Source organism: Cydia splendana, chromosome 14 (genome assembly GCF_910591565.1).
Source record: "Cydia splendana chromosome 14, ilCydSple1.2, whole genome shotgun sequence".
In the NCBI taxonomy this organism is placed as follows: domain Eukaryota; kingdom Metazoa; phylum Arthropoda; class Insecta; order Lepidoptera; family Tortricidae; genus Cydia; species Cydia splendana.
In genome coordinates, this window is record NC_085973.1 from 12,747,544 (window position 1) to 12,761,107 (window position 13,564).

Genomic DNA, 13,564 nt, shown 5'->3' on the forward strand with positions numbered 1-13,564 from the left:
CCAAATTCAAGTTCCAGTAAAAATAATATATATAAATAATTTTAAAATTATAATGAGTATCTAATATAAAACAAGCATTAGTATATAAAAGCAACAAAATAAATGTAACGAGTACAAATCAATAAAGCTCGTTAACGTTACCAGATTTTTTTTAATACTTGATATTTACGGTATATTATACCACCACGGAGTATCAAAATGTTTGGGATGCTACAATAAAAATCACAATATTTTGCCGAATTTCGTATCTTTGCCTGCGCGCCTAGTTTGACATAAGTTGCCATTAACAAAATGTTTCTAATGTAAGCATCAAACATCAAACATCAACATTTATTCAGCAAATAGGCCACAAGGGCACTTTTACACGTCATCATTGAATTTACATACAAGCAAAAATAATAAAACAATTTTATAAAATAAAACTAACAATTCAATCTGACGTATTACAATTACTAAGAGATGTATATGGTCTCTTAATGTCGAATTACATAAAAAATACAGATACAAAACACAAAAAAAAACTATAATATTTAGAGGTGTAAATGTCTCTAGGTGTCAGAACTATAAGATTATATAGTTTATCAAGTTATCCTTAGAGATGTATAGGGTCTCCAAGAGTCAATATCCTGTATAATTAATACATTCATTAAGAGAAAAGAAACATACGAGAGCAGAATGAGGCGTCTCACTGTAATTAATTAATAAAAATAAAGTTACTAAGTATAATAGCTTGTGTTAGCTTAAACAGACCAGTCTCCACAAACAGCACCCGTTCACGAGTATGACGCGTATCTCAGCCATCGCCTCCCTCAACCTTCATTCGGGAAAGTGGCGACCCGATCAACGACGCCACCGTAAGCAAAGACTTTTAAGCGAGCATGACATGTTCAAACTACCGGCCTATAATAATATTAAAATAGTAATAACATGTAGCTGTAAGACACGGCATTTTGTGCTCGTATGTTACATAAAAAGACAGTATAGCTTCACATAATTACTAGCCTAAGTTGACTTAGAGATGTAAAGGTCTCTAAGTGTCAGAAACATTAAAAATATAGGTATGTATAATCAAAAATAAAAATAAAATAAATAAATAAATACTTAGAGATGTATAAGGTCTCCAAGTGTCCAAAACTAAAATTAAATTAAACAATTTAATCAAGCGAGAACATCATTGTCTCATGTGTCAATTCTACTGGACACTAGCATATTTAATTCACAATGTAAAAAAAAAAACAATATTTATTTAGCTCTTATTATACTAATGAAATCAAGCTACCTGCTTAAAGGCATCTCTATCGTTTATAAAATCATTTACAGTGTAGTACGCCTTATTTAACAAGGAGCGCTTAATGTGCGACTTAAATTTGTGAAGTGGTAAATTCACTACATCAGTGGGGACTTTGTTATAAAAACGTGTACAGTTCCCGACGAAAGACGTACTAACCTTACGGAGGCGGTGGGCGGGCACAGCAAGCTTATGTTTGTTTCTAGTGTTATAGTTATGGATATCACTGTTAACCTTGAATTCGTGGATGTTTTTCCGAACATACATCTGGTATGTATTGAGATGCAACGGTAAGAATGTTAACTTCTTTGAATTTCTCTCTTAGGGATACTCGAGCGCCCAGTCCATAGATGGAACGTACAGCTCGTTTTTGCAGCACAAATATTGTCTGAATATCTGCCGCTTTTCCCCACAAGAGAATTCCATAAGACACCTAGCCTAAGCCTTACATAAAACTGCTAAATACAAAGTATTTTTTACGGGTGTCAACATTCTTCGAACAATCTGCGGCTAACTTCACATAGTTGACATTTAGTGAGGTTTTTTCGTAACACCGACCACACGTTTTTTTGAACCAGTGTTTTAACTTTAGTTTTAAACGGTGATTTGGACCCGGTAATGATAAACTTTTTACATAATTATATCCTATAACTATTTCTTTTTCATATGAAACTATTATTTAATGGCTAGCTTACGTTTAGAAGTCACAATTGGATAAAACATTGGTGAGGGTACTTTGCGTCCATCTGCTATTTTTGTATGTAGCTAGAGTGATACACGCAGTGAGAAGTGAAAACATTTAATAGGTATATTATTATAAAATTACACTATAACATATCACAAGGAAAATTATTGTCGAGTGACAGGAAGAAAACAGAACGCCACAGGCCTTGACATATTTTCAAATTAAAATAATTGATGGCCAGCGTTACACTTCCAACACCCCCCCATAACGTGGGCATCATCATGGCTTCAAGCCACACCAAGCTGACGAGTGAACATCTCGTGCTTGACACAGCCCAGGGACTTAGTGAACACATCTGCTAACATTTCATCCGTAGGGATGTATACAATTTCAACGTTAAACCTATCTATCATATCTCTAACGTAATGAAATCTTATTTCTATATGCTTGCTCCGTCTGTGATGAGTGTGATTGGTAGCAAGCTGTATAGCAGATTGATTGTCACAATACATTACAATTTTACAACTAGTCGTCATTAACAATTCCTTAATTAAAGCTTGTAGGAACACCGCTTCTCTACTCGCTTCGCTCAAGCTGCAATACTCCGCCTCGGTGGACGAAAGCGATATGCACGACTGTTTGTAGCTACCCCAAGATACCGAATTACCGCCGTATTTAAACACATACCCCGTGTACGACTTTCGATCAGGATCAGCCGCCCAATCTGCGTCAGAATAACCCTCAAGAACAGGATCTAAATTCGACTTTTTAAATACTAAAGCCTTTTGCTTAGTACCTTTAAGATATCGCAGTATACGCTTGGCTTGATTCCAATGGAATTCCGTATAACAACTGTTAAATTTACTTAAAAATGACACGGCAAACGAAATGTCAGGTCGCGTAGTTACACATAAATACATAAGACTACCAATCAACTCTTGATACGGAAACTTCGTTACAATGTTATTCGTAGCATTATTAGAACTCTCAATGACGGAACTAATATTAGTTATCATGGGAGACTTTACAGGCTTACAGTCTGTCATGCCAAAACGATCCAACATATTGTCAATCCGCTTTTCCTGACTAAGTTTAATGGAAGTTGCATCACGTTCTACCTTTATACCTAACATGTTTCGTACCGGGCCTAAGTCTTTGAGTTTAAAAACCTTTAACAAAGAACTTTTTAACGTCTCAGCCAGACGTTTGTCATTATAGAACACGAAAAAATCGTCAACATACAGAGCGATAAAAACAATTGACTCACCTGATCTCTTAGTGAAGATGCAGTCCTCTTGTTTACACTGTCTGTATCCCAAAGAGAGTAATACATGTTTTACCTTTTGGTACCAGGATCGCGATGCTTGTTTCAACCCATAAACAGCCTTTCGTAATCTATAGACTTTGTTCTCACTCCCAGGGCATATGAAACCTTCCGGTTGTTGCATAAAGATCTCCTCCTGCAAATCTCCATTCAGGAATGCAATCTGCACGTCTAAATGATCAATCTTAAGGTTCATTTCCACAGCCAGAGATAGCAACAATCTTATAGAGCAATGACGAACGACCGGTGAAAAAGTTTCTTGGAAATCTTCACCATATCTTTGGGTAAAGCTTTTCGCTACCAACCTTGCCTTATAACGTGTAATGTTCCCATCCGAGTCTCGCTTAAGGGTAAAAATCCACTTATTTTTGACGACGTTCTTGTCAACCGGCTTATCAGTAAGCTCCCAAGCTCCGTGTAAGACAAAAGAATCGATTTCTTCTTTCATGGCCTTCTGCCATAACTCTTTATCTTCACAACTTAAAGCTTCTTTGACAGTACGTGGCTCTATGGGCCCTGTCACATTACACAAGTTAGTTATATTACAGGTTGTCTTAGGCATACGTGGACGTAGGTTATATCGTTGACCAGTAGACTCTGGTGCCAATTCAGGTAACGTTACCGAATCTTCACTAGCCTCGCGTTCACATTCCAACTCAACAGGATGATTTGGTGATTCTGCAGGAACAGTATCTGTATCCGCTTCAAGTGTATGATCTGACGACTCAGCCAACAGGTACTCTGGCTCCGCCTCAAGTGGATGATCTGACGACTCTGCCAACAGGTACTCTGGCTCCGCCTCAACCGGCATAGTCTTCAGCGTCTCCCTCTCATCATCACCTCCTGTAAGATAAATAGTTTCAAACATACGTTTTTGCCCTATTTTAGAATGTCTCCCTGGAAACAAAGATTCGTTGAACACCACATCACGTGATATAACGATCTTATTGTCATCAGGATTGAACAAACGATATCCTTTGACGTTATCACAGTAACCTAAAAATATTAGCCTTTTACTTTTAGGGTCTAACTTTTTACGTTTACAGTCATCTACATGAGCAAATGCCTCGCAACCAAAGACACGCAGATTTTTAAGGCTCACTTTCTTACCACTCCATACCTCTTCAGGTAACCTACCAGAAAGTCTCGAGCTTGGCGATCTGTTGATCAGAAACGCCGCTGTACTTACAGCCTCTGCCCACATCTTGTCATCGAGATTTGCGTTATACAGTAGACATCTGACCTTGTCAAGTAAAGAACGATTCAGGCGCTCCGCGGATCCATTCTGCTGACTAGAATAAGGTACCGTCAGCTGATGTACTATGCCTTTCTTTTTAAGAAAGTCCGTCAGCTCAGCATTTACGTACTCAGAGCCATTATCTGTTCTCAGTACCTTGACTTTAGCACTAGTGATGGGTAGGACATCAATTTAAAATGAGTTTGTATGAGTACCTCATTTTCTAAAATGAGGTGTTACAATGTCTTACTTCAAATGAGGTGAGGTACTAGCATATATTCAGCGTCGACTATTCCATTAACTCCAACGGCGACAAAAATATTTAATGTATATACATATTTATGTATTCATCACTTCCTTTATAAATAAATAAGTAGTAATATTTAATTGGAGTGCAATTCTGGAGGTTAAGAATAGAACTTTTAGGAGAAAGATAATTTTAGAATCAAACTAAGAACATAAAGTACCTAACTTAATTTGCTGCTTTTATGAAACTTGTTCTAATGTAGCTCTTTTTTATTGTTAGATTGTTTAGACCTCCTCCTTGCTACTTGATATAATTTTAAGTATAATAATCACTAGCGACCCGCCCCGGCTTCGCACGGGTTAGCAAATTATACACCTAAACCTTCCTCAAGAATCACTCTTTTGATAGGTGAAAACCACATGAAAATCCGTCCAGTAGTTTTTAAGTCTATCGCGAACATACAAACAAATCCACAAACAGACAGACGCGGCGGGGGACTTTGTTTTATAATATGTAGTGATATATTTCATAAGTACCTATTAACCATAAAACTACCACATTTTTAACAAACTAAGGAGAACAAATTCAATATTTTCACTAGTCATTATTATATAGAAGTGACTAACTTACCACCTCAGATAATTTAACAGTAATATCATCAATATGATAATAAACAAAGCACCATTCGCGCCTGCCGCACCGGCTACATTTACACTTCATTTTTTCATGCAAAAGGCACCAAGGAAGATCCGCGGGTATATTTACTGGCAAAAACTATGTCCATATTTTGTTATGATTATAAGAATTATCACTAGGTATTAGGTATTAGAGAACTAAAATTAACTAGGTAGTGAACGAAGTACGAACAAAATAAATATAAATATGTCATAATCATAACTTGACTTGAGTTCGACGTTTACAAAGAATGTTAATAAAAAGTATTGCAAATTCAAATCGGTATAATTTACATCTACATTTTTATTTTACCTATGAAAATTATACTTACTTTTTATTTAATAAACTTGAAACTTATTGAAATTATCATAAATTGTGTACGCTACCGTATTATATTTCAATAATATTTAAGTTACTTAAGGGATTTCTGTTTCTAAGCAAGCTTCGTAAATGCCCGCCTGGTATACAGAGGGCGTACCGCGAACCAAGTTCGTCATGTTGCCTTCCTGTCACACTTACGTACGAATTTACAAGTGCGACAGAGAAGCAACACGTCGAAATTCGTTTTGAGACTGATTTCTCGCGCCATTTTGACACGTAAGTTAGGATCAAAAAGGCGTAAGATGTATGAAAGCTTGCAGCGCTTACGCTTGTTGTCTTTCGTGTTTAATTTTTAACGTATTTTCGGTGGTGACGCGAGGCGATATTGAAGTACGGCGCGTGTCTGTCTCACTCCCTCTTTGGGTATTTCTAATTCATTGTTTCATTTTGAAAGGATTGAGGTGTTCATGTCACAGAGAGGCGGTGAGCGGTACAAACTCAATGCTTTTCTCGGTGGACCTTTTGTCGTTGCAATAAGGTTTGTAGTTCGGCAGTTGACAGTGTGGACCATTACGTCCATTACTCGTTTCTTCATTTGAGTTTTGAGTGTCGGCGAGCGGGCGAGCACCTCGAGCGCCTCGCGCGATCCAGGGACTCTCTTGCGAGGTTATGAGGAGCGTATGAGTTTTGAAGGTCGCGAGTGAAATTGAAAGGATAAGAGTTTTTTTTAAATTTGAAGTGTGTGAATGATTTGTGTGGCAAGAGGTGTTTGTGATGCGCGCGAGTAAATGAGTAAAATGAATAGAGGAGTGATGTAAGACATTTTTGCGGTATGAAGTACTGCGACAAATTAACAAAATGAGTGGTACAAATGAGGTGCCTCACGAGTGAGCGACTCAACACTATTTAGCACTACACTGATTCTCTACCAGTCTAATAAAATCTTTGGTGTACTTACACACTTCACTCTTCTTTGCAATGGGATAGACGAACACCTTCCTGGAGTAGTCGTCTAGGAACGTGAGGACATAGCGCTTGCCTCCAAGAGAAGTAGTCGGCATCGGCCCCATGACGTCACTGTGAATGAGCGCCAGCCGCGCCTCGGCCACCTGTTTGTTATGATTAGTCACAAAGGGAGCGCGAGATTGCTTACCCTTAAGACACACATCACAAACTTTCTTCTGAGTAGTAACCTGAAAGTCAATGTCATTAGCAACCTTCCTAAGTGATGCCAAGCTATCAAAATTAATATGACCTAATCTTTGATGCCATAACATCATATCCTTAGACGTAGATGACGTTGTCAGATTGACTTTACCCACAGAATGAAGCCTATAAACTCTCCCAACTTTCCTAGCATGTAAAACTACTTTACCAGCTTTAAGTATGTCACATCCATTATTATCAAAAATAAATTTAAATCCCTTTTCAGCAAGAGTAGACACAGATATTAAATTAACAGTAAGGTCGGGTATAAGCATTACATCTTTTAAAGTAGTATCTATCGTATGTCCACGAGAGTTAACCGTAAAATGTACGTCACCTTTCCCATTCACCTCTAACTTCTTGCCGTTGGCAACACACACCTCCTTAGTCGACGACTCATCGAGAGCTTGAAACCATTCTTGGCGTCCTGACATATTATCTGTCGCTCCAGAATCAATAATCCACGAACTGTCAGTGTTAAGTGCAGACAACACCATAGAAGTCGACGTCGCTCCATTGCGGTCCAATTGAGGACAATCCTTCTTGGCATGTCCTTTAGAACGACATTTCCAACACCACAACTTGTTCGTACTTGACGAGGTACTAGCGTGTTTTGATGTACTTGAGGCATTTTTCTTCTGGCCTCGGGAGCTAGCCTTTTCATTACGATTCCGTGTAAATAAGCAGCCATCGTCGCTACCACCAGCGGCGCTCCCTTTCCATCTCTTATCTTGAAGAAGTTTTGTTTTTACCATATCTGTAGTTATGGCTATACTCGAATGCTCCAGAGCCATTATCATGGGCTCATAATCTTGGGGCAACCCTTGGAGCATAATAGCAGCCAGAAATTCATCATCAAGAGGTTTCTTCATGCTACTCAATTGTTCAGCAAGTGACAAGATCTCGTTGACATAAATCTCCATGCTATCAAACTTTTCCAGCTTAATCGAGCATAAAGTTCGCAGACACGACAATCTCCTGTTCAACCCGGTGTCATCGTACGCCTTCTGCAAGGCATCCCATACATCCTTCGCAGTTTTCGCCTGCGCAATGTGAGGATAGCACGATTTTTCAACACTCAAACATAGCCTCGCTCGAGCCCTCTCCTCTTTACGAGCTAATTTGTTAGCGTTCTCACCTGAGGTTTCGGATTTTTCAGTAATACATTGCCACAAATCCTCGAATACGAGTATGTTTTGCATCTGAAACGCCCAATCTCGATAGTTGATTGTTCCTTTCAGCTTTTCCAACGCAACTTTCGGATTACAAGTATACTCGTCCATAGTGAAATAATAATATTTTCCACAAAATATTCACACTTCGCGGGCTTCAGCACATAACCTGCTATTTTTGTATGTAGCTAGAGTGATACACGCAGTGAGAAGTGAAAACATTTAATAGGTATATTATTATAAAATTACACTATAACATATCACAAGGAAAATTATTGTCGAGTGACAGGAAGAAAACAGAACGCCACAGGCCTTGACATATTTTCAAATTAAAATAATTGATGGCCAGCGTTACACTTCCAACACCATCTTGTTGCCAAATTTCGCCTACCCCTAGGGTTGACAAATTTTTTGTACCACATTCATTGGTGGGTGACATTACTTGTTTCCAAATTTAAATATTATCTTATGTTTGGTTATTTTAGTTTACGCTATAAGCAAATGTTTATTTCTACTCTTACCGATGTTGAGTAGGTACCAAATAGGTATTTTTATGTCTCACTTTGTGTAAATAAGGTTGATTTGATGTCAATTACGATAATAACAACAAATTTGCAACAATTATACAATTTTGTTAAAAATATTTTTTTTTAACTTATAAACCATTACTGCCCTTTATTTGGTATGTTGGTTAATTTTTGGCAGCCCTAGCTTCATTATAGAAAATGTATGAAAACAACTTCAGACTGTTACCAAACTTCGCCTACTACCCCGGTTTTTAAAAATATGCCTAGTCTGCGGGCTCAGCACGGTTCCATTTTTATCGACTATCACTATGCGCGTCCCTTTCGCACTTACATATTTGTTAGAACGTGACAGGCATGGTGACAAGGGATAAAAACGCGACCGTGCTAAGCCGCCTGGTGTAGTTAAGGTTCATAGTATATTAGCACATTCCAAGGAGATACGACTTAACATGTGTAAGTCACAGACAAGTAAGTATTAGCGGCAAGGCATGCCATAGGCGAAGATTGGGAAAAATACCCAAACATCGCCTATTGCCTTTGGGGCCATTTATTACCAACTTAACCAATAAAATTCTAAGTTTTAGTGGTGTATACTGATAGTTGGGAGTACTATAAAACATTTTTTCGTCTTAACGGATTAAAATGCTTTCAAATTTGAGAGATTTTTTTGGAAAAGTGTCAAAATCCAGGCGAAGATACGAAACTCTACGGTACCGAACATTCGGTCACGGAGTGACAAAGTGTATCAAAACATGTACACGCAGCCCCAATATTAGTAACTGTTTTTATTGTTTGATCTCTAAATAACCCATTCCAAAAACTTTCAGTGTGATCTATTTACTTACTGAAAGTTCCTATTGCACTCCGAGTCCAAGGTGCCAGGCCCATTAGTCCAGGACTCCACCAGCAGGTCTGACTGCAGCACCTCGGCCACTAAGCCGCTGTACAAATCGTCGTTGAACATGGCACTCTTCGCGAACGAGAGGAACTTCCGTCCGGCGAGGGTTTCGAAACTCTCTATGTGGTACCTGGAAATATTAATGGCGATATTAAAACAGAGATTTAAGCAAATGATTATAAGTCTAAACCTAAATTAGCCTGAGGCATTGTTCCCAGGATACTGGCCGCGTTCCCCCTCTGCACAGTGAGGCTGAGTTTTTGCGCAAAAAAATACGCCCACTCGTAGGTCGCCACTCGCCAGACACCCAGACTAGTTTGGTAGAAATTTCTTTTACTAGTTTTTTGGTGTCTGACGACCAAGGACCGAAAGTTTCAATAGCAAGTTCCGCAAATACAAAATGACGTTATTTATAACGCTTGTCAAGTCTACCAAGCCCTTGATAATAGTTTGTCCTTATCAGTCGTTTTGACATTTGTGTTTGTTAGAAAGGGACATAATTTGAATAGAATAGAATAGAATAGAATTCTTTATTGCGAAACCATGGTACATTTAGTTGTTACAGTAAAAGGTTGTGAGAACACATGGCACCCTGTTAGGGCATTGCAAATAAATTTTACTTCTAGGTAGTTTATGAACATTAGAACTAAGCCTAATTTTAAATTTAATTAAAACATTTTCTTTACTTATTTCTACTAACAATTAAATAGTTGTACCTATATTATTATTTACACAGGGGATTAGTATTAGTACCTGGTACTCGTAATTACAAAAAGAAGCTATCTTCCATGAACTCTTGGACGGAATAGTATGCCTTCTCTATTAATAATAATTTTAATTTTGATGTGAATGAATTTAGATTTTCTATGTTTCTGATATTATTAGGCAGTTTATTGTAGATCTGGATGGCGATAGATTTGTTATAAAGTTATGTTAAAGTTTATGAACAAAGTCCCAAAATAATAGTCGTTTTGGTACCAAACCTAATGTATGTAGTGAGCACTCTATGCTTACTATATTTCTCTATGACAATATTCAACTTTCTAACGTTGATAGATAAGAGTCCGCCTATGAGTAAACTCTGTACAGACTAGGCAGTAACAGTGTGGAAGTGCACTATAAACGTCATACTTATTATTTATTATTATTTTGATAGGCATAAGGTCATTATTTTGTCATTACAAAAAAAACAACGGGTTGCACTCCGGGAGTGCCGGCAGAAGTGAAAACTCAACGACATTGTAACTCAAAATATTAATAACAGCTCCATGGATAGTGCAAAATGTCTGCAGCACTATGTATAATTGAGGTTAAGGCCATCTAGCGTTATATCGTCGCATTACTTGTACTACAGTTATATTAATACCAGTTTGAGGGAAACTCACTAGATGGCATTTAAATCAAAAAACAATGACATTGTCATCCATACATACATACAGGCATACATTTTCGCCGCGCGGTAGAAAGAGAGGGTTACGCCTTACGCTGTCTCGAGTTTAACATTTTTTCCCCACCTCAAAAAGTACACAGCGCCGCAAAAGAAGTTTTCACTTCAAAAACGACTTGCAAAAATATCATTTTATCTGAAACTATGGCCGATTTTGTGAACTTTATGTCAGTTTAGTCTCGAATTCAGGAATTCCTCGAATGCAGCCTAGCAGCCTGGATTTTATTTATTCATTGCATTGGTATTGTAAACTGTTGACGTTTACCGACGTTTTATTGTGTTGTTTATTAAATACACGTGCATTTTATGTTACCTATTTACAAACATTAATGAGCGAAATAAAACAAGCGTAACAACAAATAGCACACATTAGGTACAGCAATATGACACGTGTTATGATTATGATTATTGTTCACACTATGACTCACAATGAAGACTTATATGGAAATCATAATTATTATTACGGGTGTTCAATTTCAGATCGTATTGATAGACAAAGTCTTATAACTAACGAGAATTCGGTTTATTATTTACATGGGCAGACGCTAAAATCATCTCACGGACAAACAGCACTTTTTTAGTACCTACTTACAAGGCTCGGAACCGGTTTTTTTTAAAAACCCCGAAATAGTTCCATACTTATTTTGAATTCTTTTATGCTTTTTTACGTAGGACTGAATCATGTATGTATTTAGGTAACAACTTCGTATTATTAGATTGTCCCATTAAAAATTAAATAATAAACCAAAGAACGAAAAAGAACGCAATAATACCGGCACTTTTTGTATAAAGAAAAAACCGGTTCCACGCCTTGTTCACGGCCCTGTTTTCCATAATGAAAGTGGTAATAAAATCTGAACAACGTACCAAGGAGAAGCATCAACAGTCTTATTGTTCACCACCTCAACCAACGTCGGCAGCTCATTCTCGTATTCCGGAGGTATTTGGCTGTAAACAACGAGGGGCTCGTTGTATTTCAGCTGGGTGGCTATCTGGTTCACGGTGGCAGTTTGTACCGACATGCAGAGCATTGACTGTCCGTACTTCATACCGGTTTGTGGGTAGCTGTAGCTGGTCAGGTTCATGCCGCGACCTGAAGTGAACACATAAATATGGATGGATATAAAAAAATAGCAACAATAGTATGAACTCTCCCGAAGTTTATGCCATTCATGCCATAAATATGAATTTCATGAAATGGTGTTATTCACAGGGTTGGGCAAAATACTGGCTTCCACGTATTTCAAATACAAATTACAAAATACATTTTTAAAAGTATTTGAAATACCAAATACAAATTATAGTCCGGTGGCCGGCTGCATGAAACAAACCTCATCAAAAAATAGAATATACCTACCCTGTAGAGGTACCTGACATTTAGTAGCTTCCAACGCACTTGGTCGGCCTAGGCTTAACCTGGCAGATTTTGTACAAATGGCAAAAACGTTGGACAAAAATTCATCAAAAAAAACCTCATCGAAAAATAGAATGAAACTTGTATGGTAGTATACCTGACCTTGAGGACAGTAAAAAAAAAGTGGTCGGCCTCACCTTAGCCTGGCAGTTTTTGCAGTCCGACCAGATTTATTGGGTCACGTGAGAGCTACAATTTACCTCATCGAAAAATAGAATGAAACAAACGGATTATAATAGCTAAAATAAGCCTGTTGACGTATGTCTTGGTCGGCCTCACCTTAACCTGGCAGTTTTTGCAGTCCGACCAAATTTATAAAAAAATCATCAAAATTTTTTTATCGAAAAATCGTATGAAACTGGTATGGTACGATGGCTGCCTTTGAGGACAGTAAAAAAAAAGTGGTCGGCCAAATCCTGTGTTGGCAGGTTCCTGTGTCCGACCAATTTTGTGGTACCACGTGAGAGCTACAATTTTACCTCATCGAAAAATAGAATGAAACAAACGGATTATAATAGCTAAAATAAGCCTGTTGACGTATGTCTTGGTCGGCCTCACCTTAACCTGGCAGTTTTTGCAGTCCGACCAAATTTGTAAAAAAAACATCAAAAATTTTTTATCGAAAAATCGTATGAAACTTGTATGGTACGATAGCTGCCTTTGAGGACAGTAAAAAAAAAGTGGTTGGCCAAATCCTGTGTTGGCAGGTTCCTGTGTCCGACCAATTTTGTGGTACCACGTGAGAGCTACAATTTACCTCATCGAAAAATTGAATGAAACAAACGGATTATAATAGCTAAAATAAGCCTGTTGACGTATGTCTTGGTCGGCCTCACCTTAACCTGGCAGTTTTTGCAGTCCGACCAAATTTATACAAAAATCATCAAAATTTTTTTATCGCAAAATCGTATGAAACTTGTATGGTACAATAGCTGCCTTTGAGGACAGTAAAAAAAAGTGGTCGGCCAAATCCTGTGTTGGCAGATTCCTGTGTCCGACCAATTTTGTGGTACCACGTGAGAGCTACAATTTACCTCATCGAAAAATAGAATGAAACAAACGGATTATAATAGCTAAAATAAGCCTGTTGACGTATGTCTTGGTCGGCCTCACCTTAGCCAGG

General features: G+C 37.9%; 1 protein-coding gene across 1 annotated transcript in view; it reads right to left on the reverse strand.

The window, feature by feature from the left end:
• The window catches only part of LOC134796805 (deoxyribonuclease-2-alpha), a 464,519-nt gene that overhangs the window by 443,128 nt on the left and 7,827 nt on the right, over positions 1 to 13,564 (reverse strand). Inside the window, exons 5-6 of the mRNA XM_063769027.1 lie at positions 11,895 to 12,120; positions 9,528 to 9,710 (exon numbers count right to left, since the gene is read on the reverse strand). Coding sequence (XP_063625097.1) covers positions 9,528 to 9,710; positions 11,895 to 12,120 — 409 coding nt within the window. The remainder of the gene's footprint in view (positions 1 to 9,527; positions 9,711 to 11,894; positions 12,121 to 13,564) is intronic.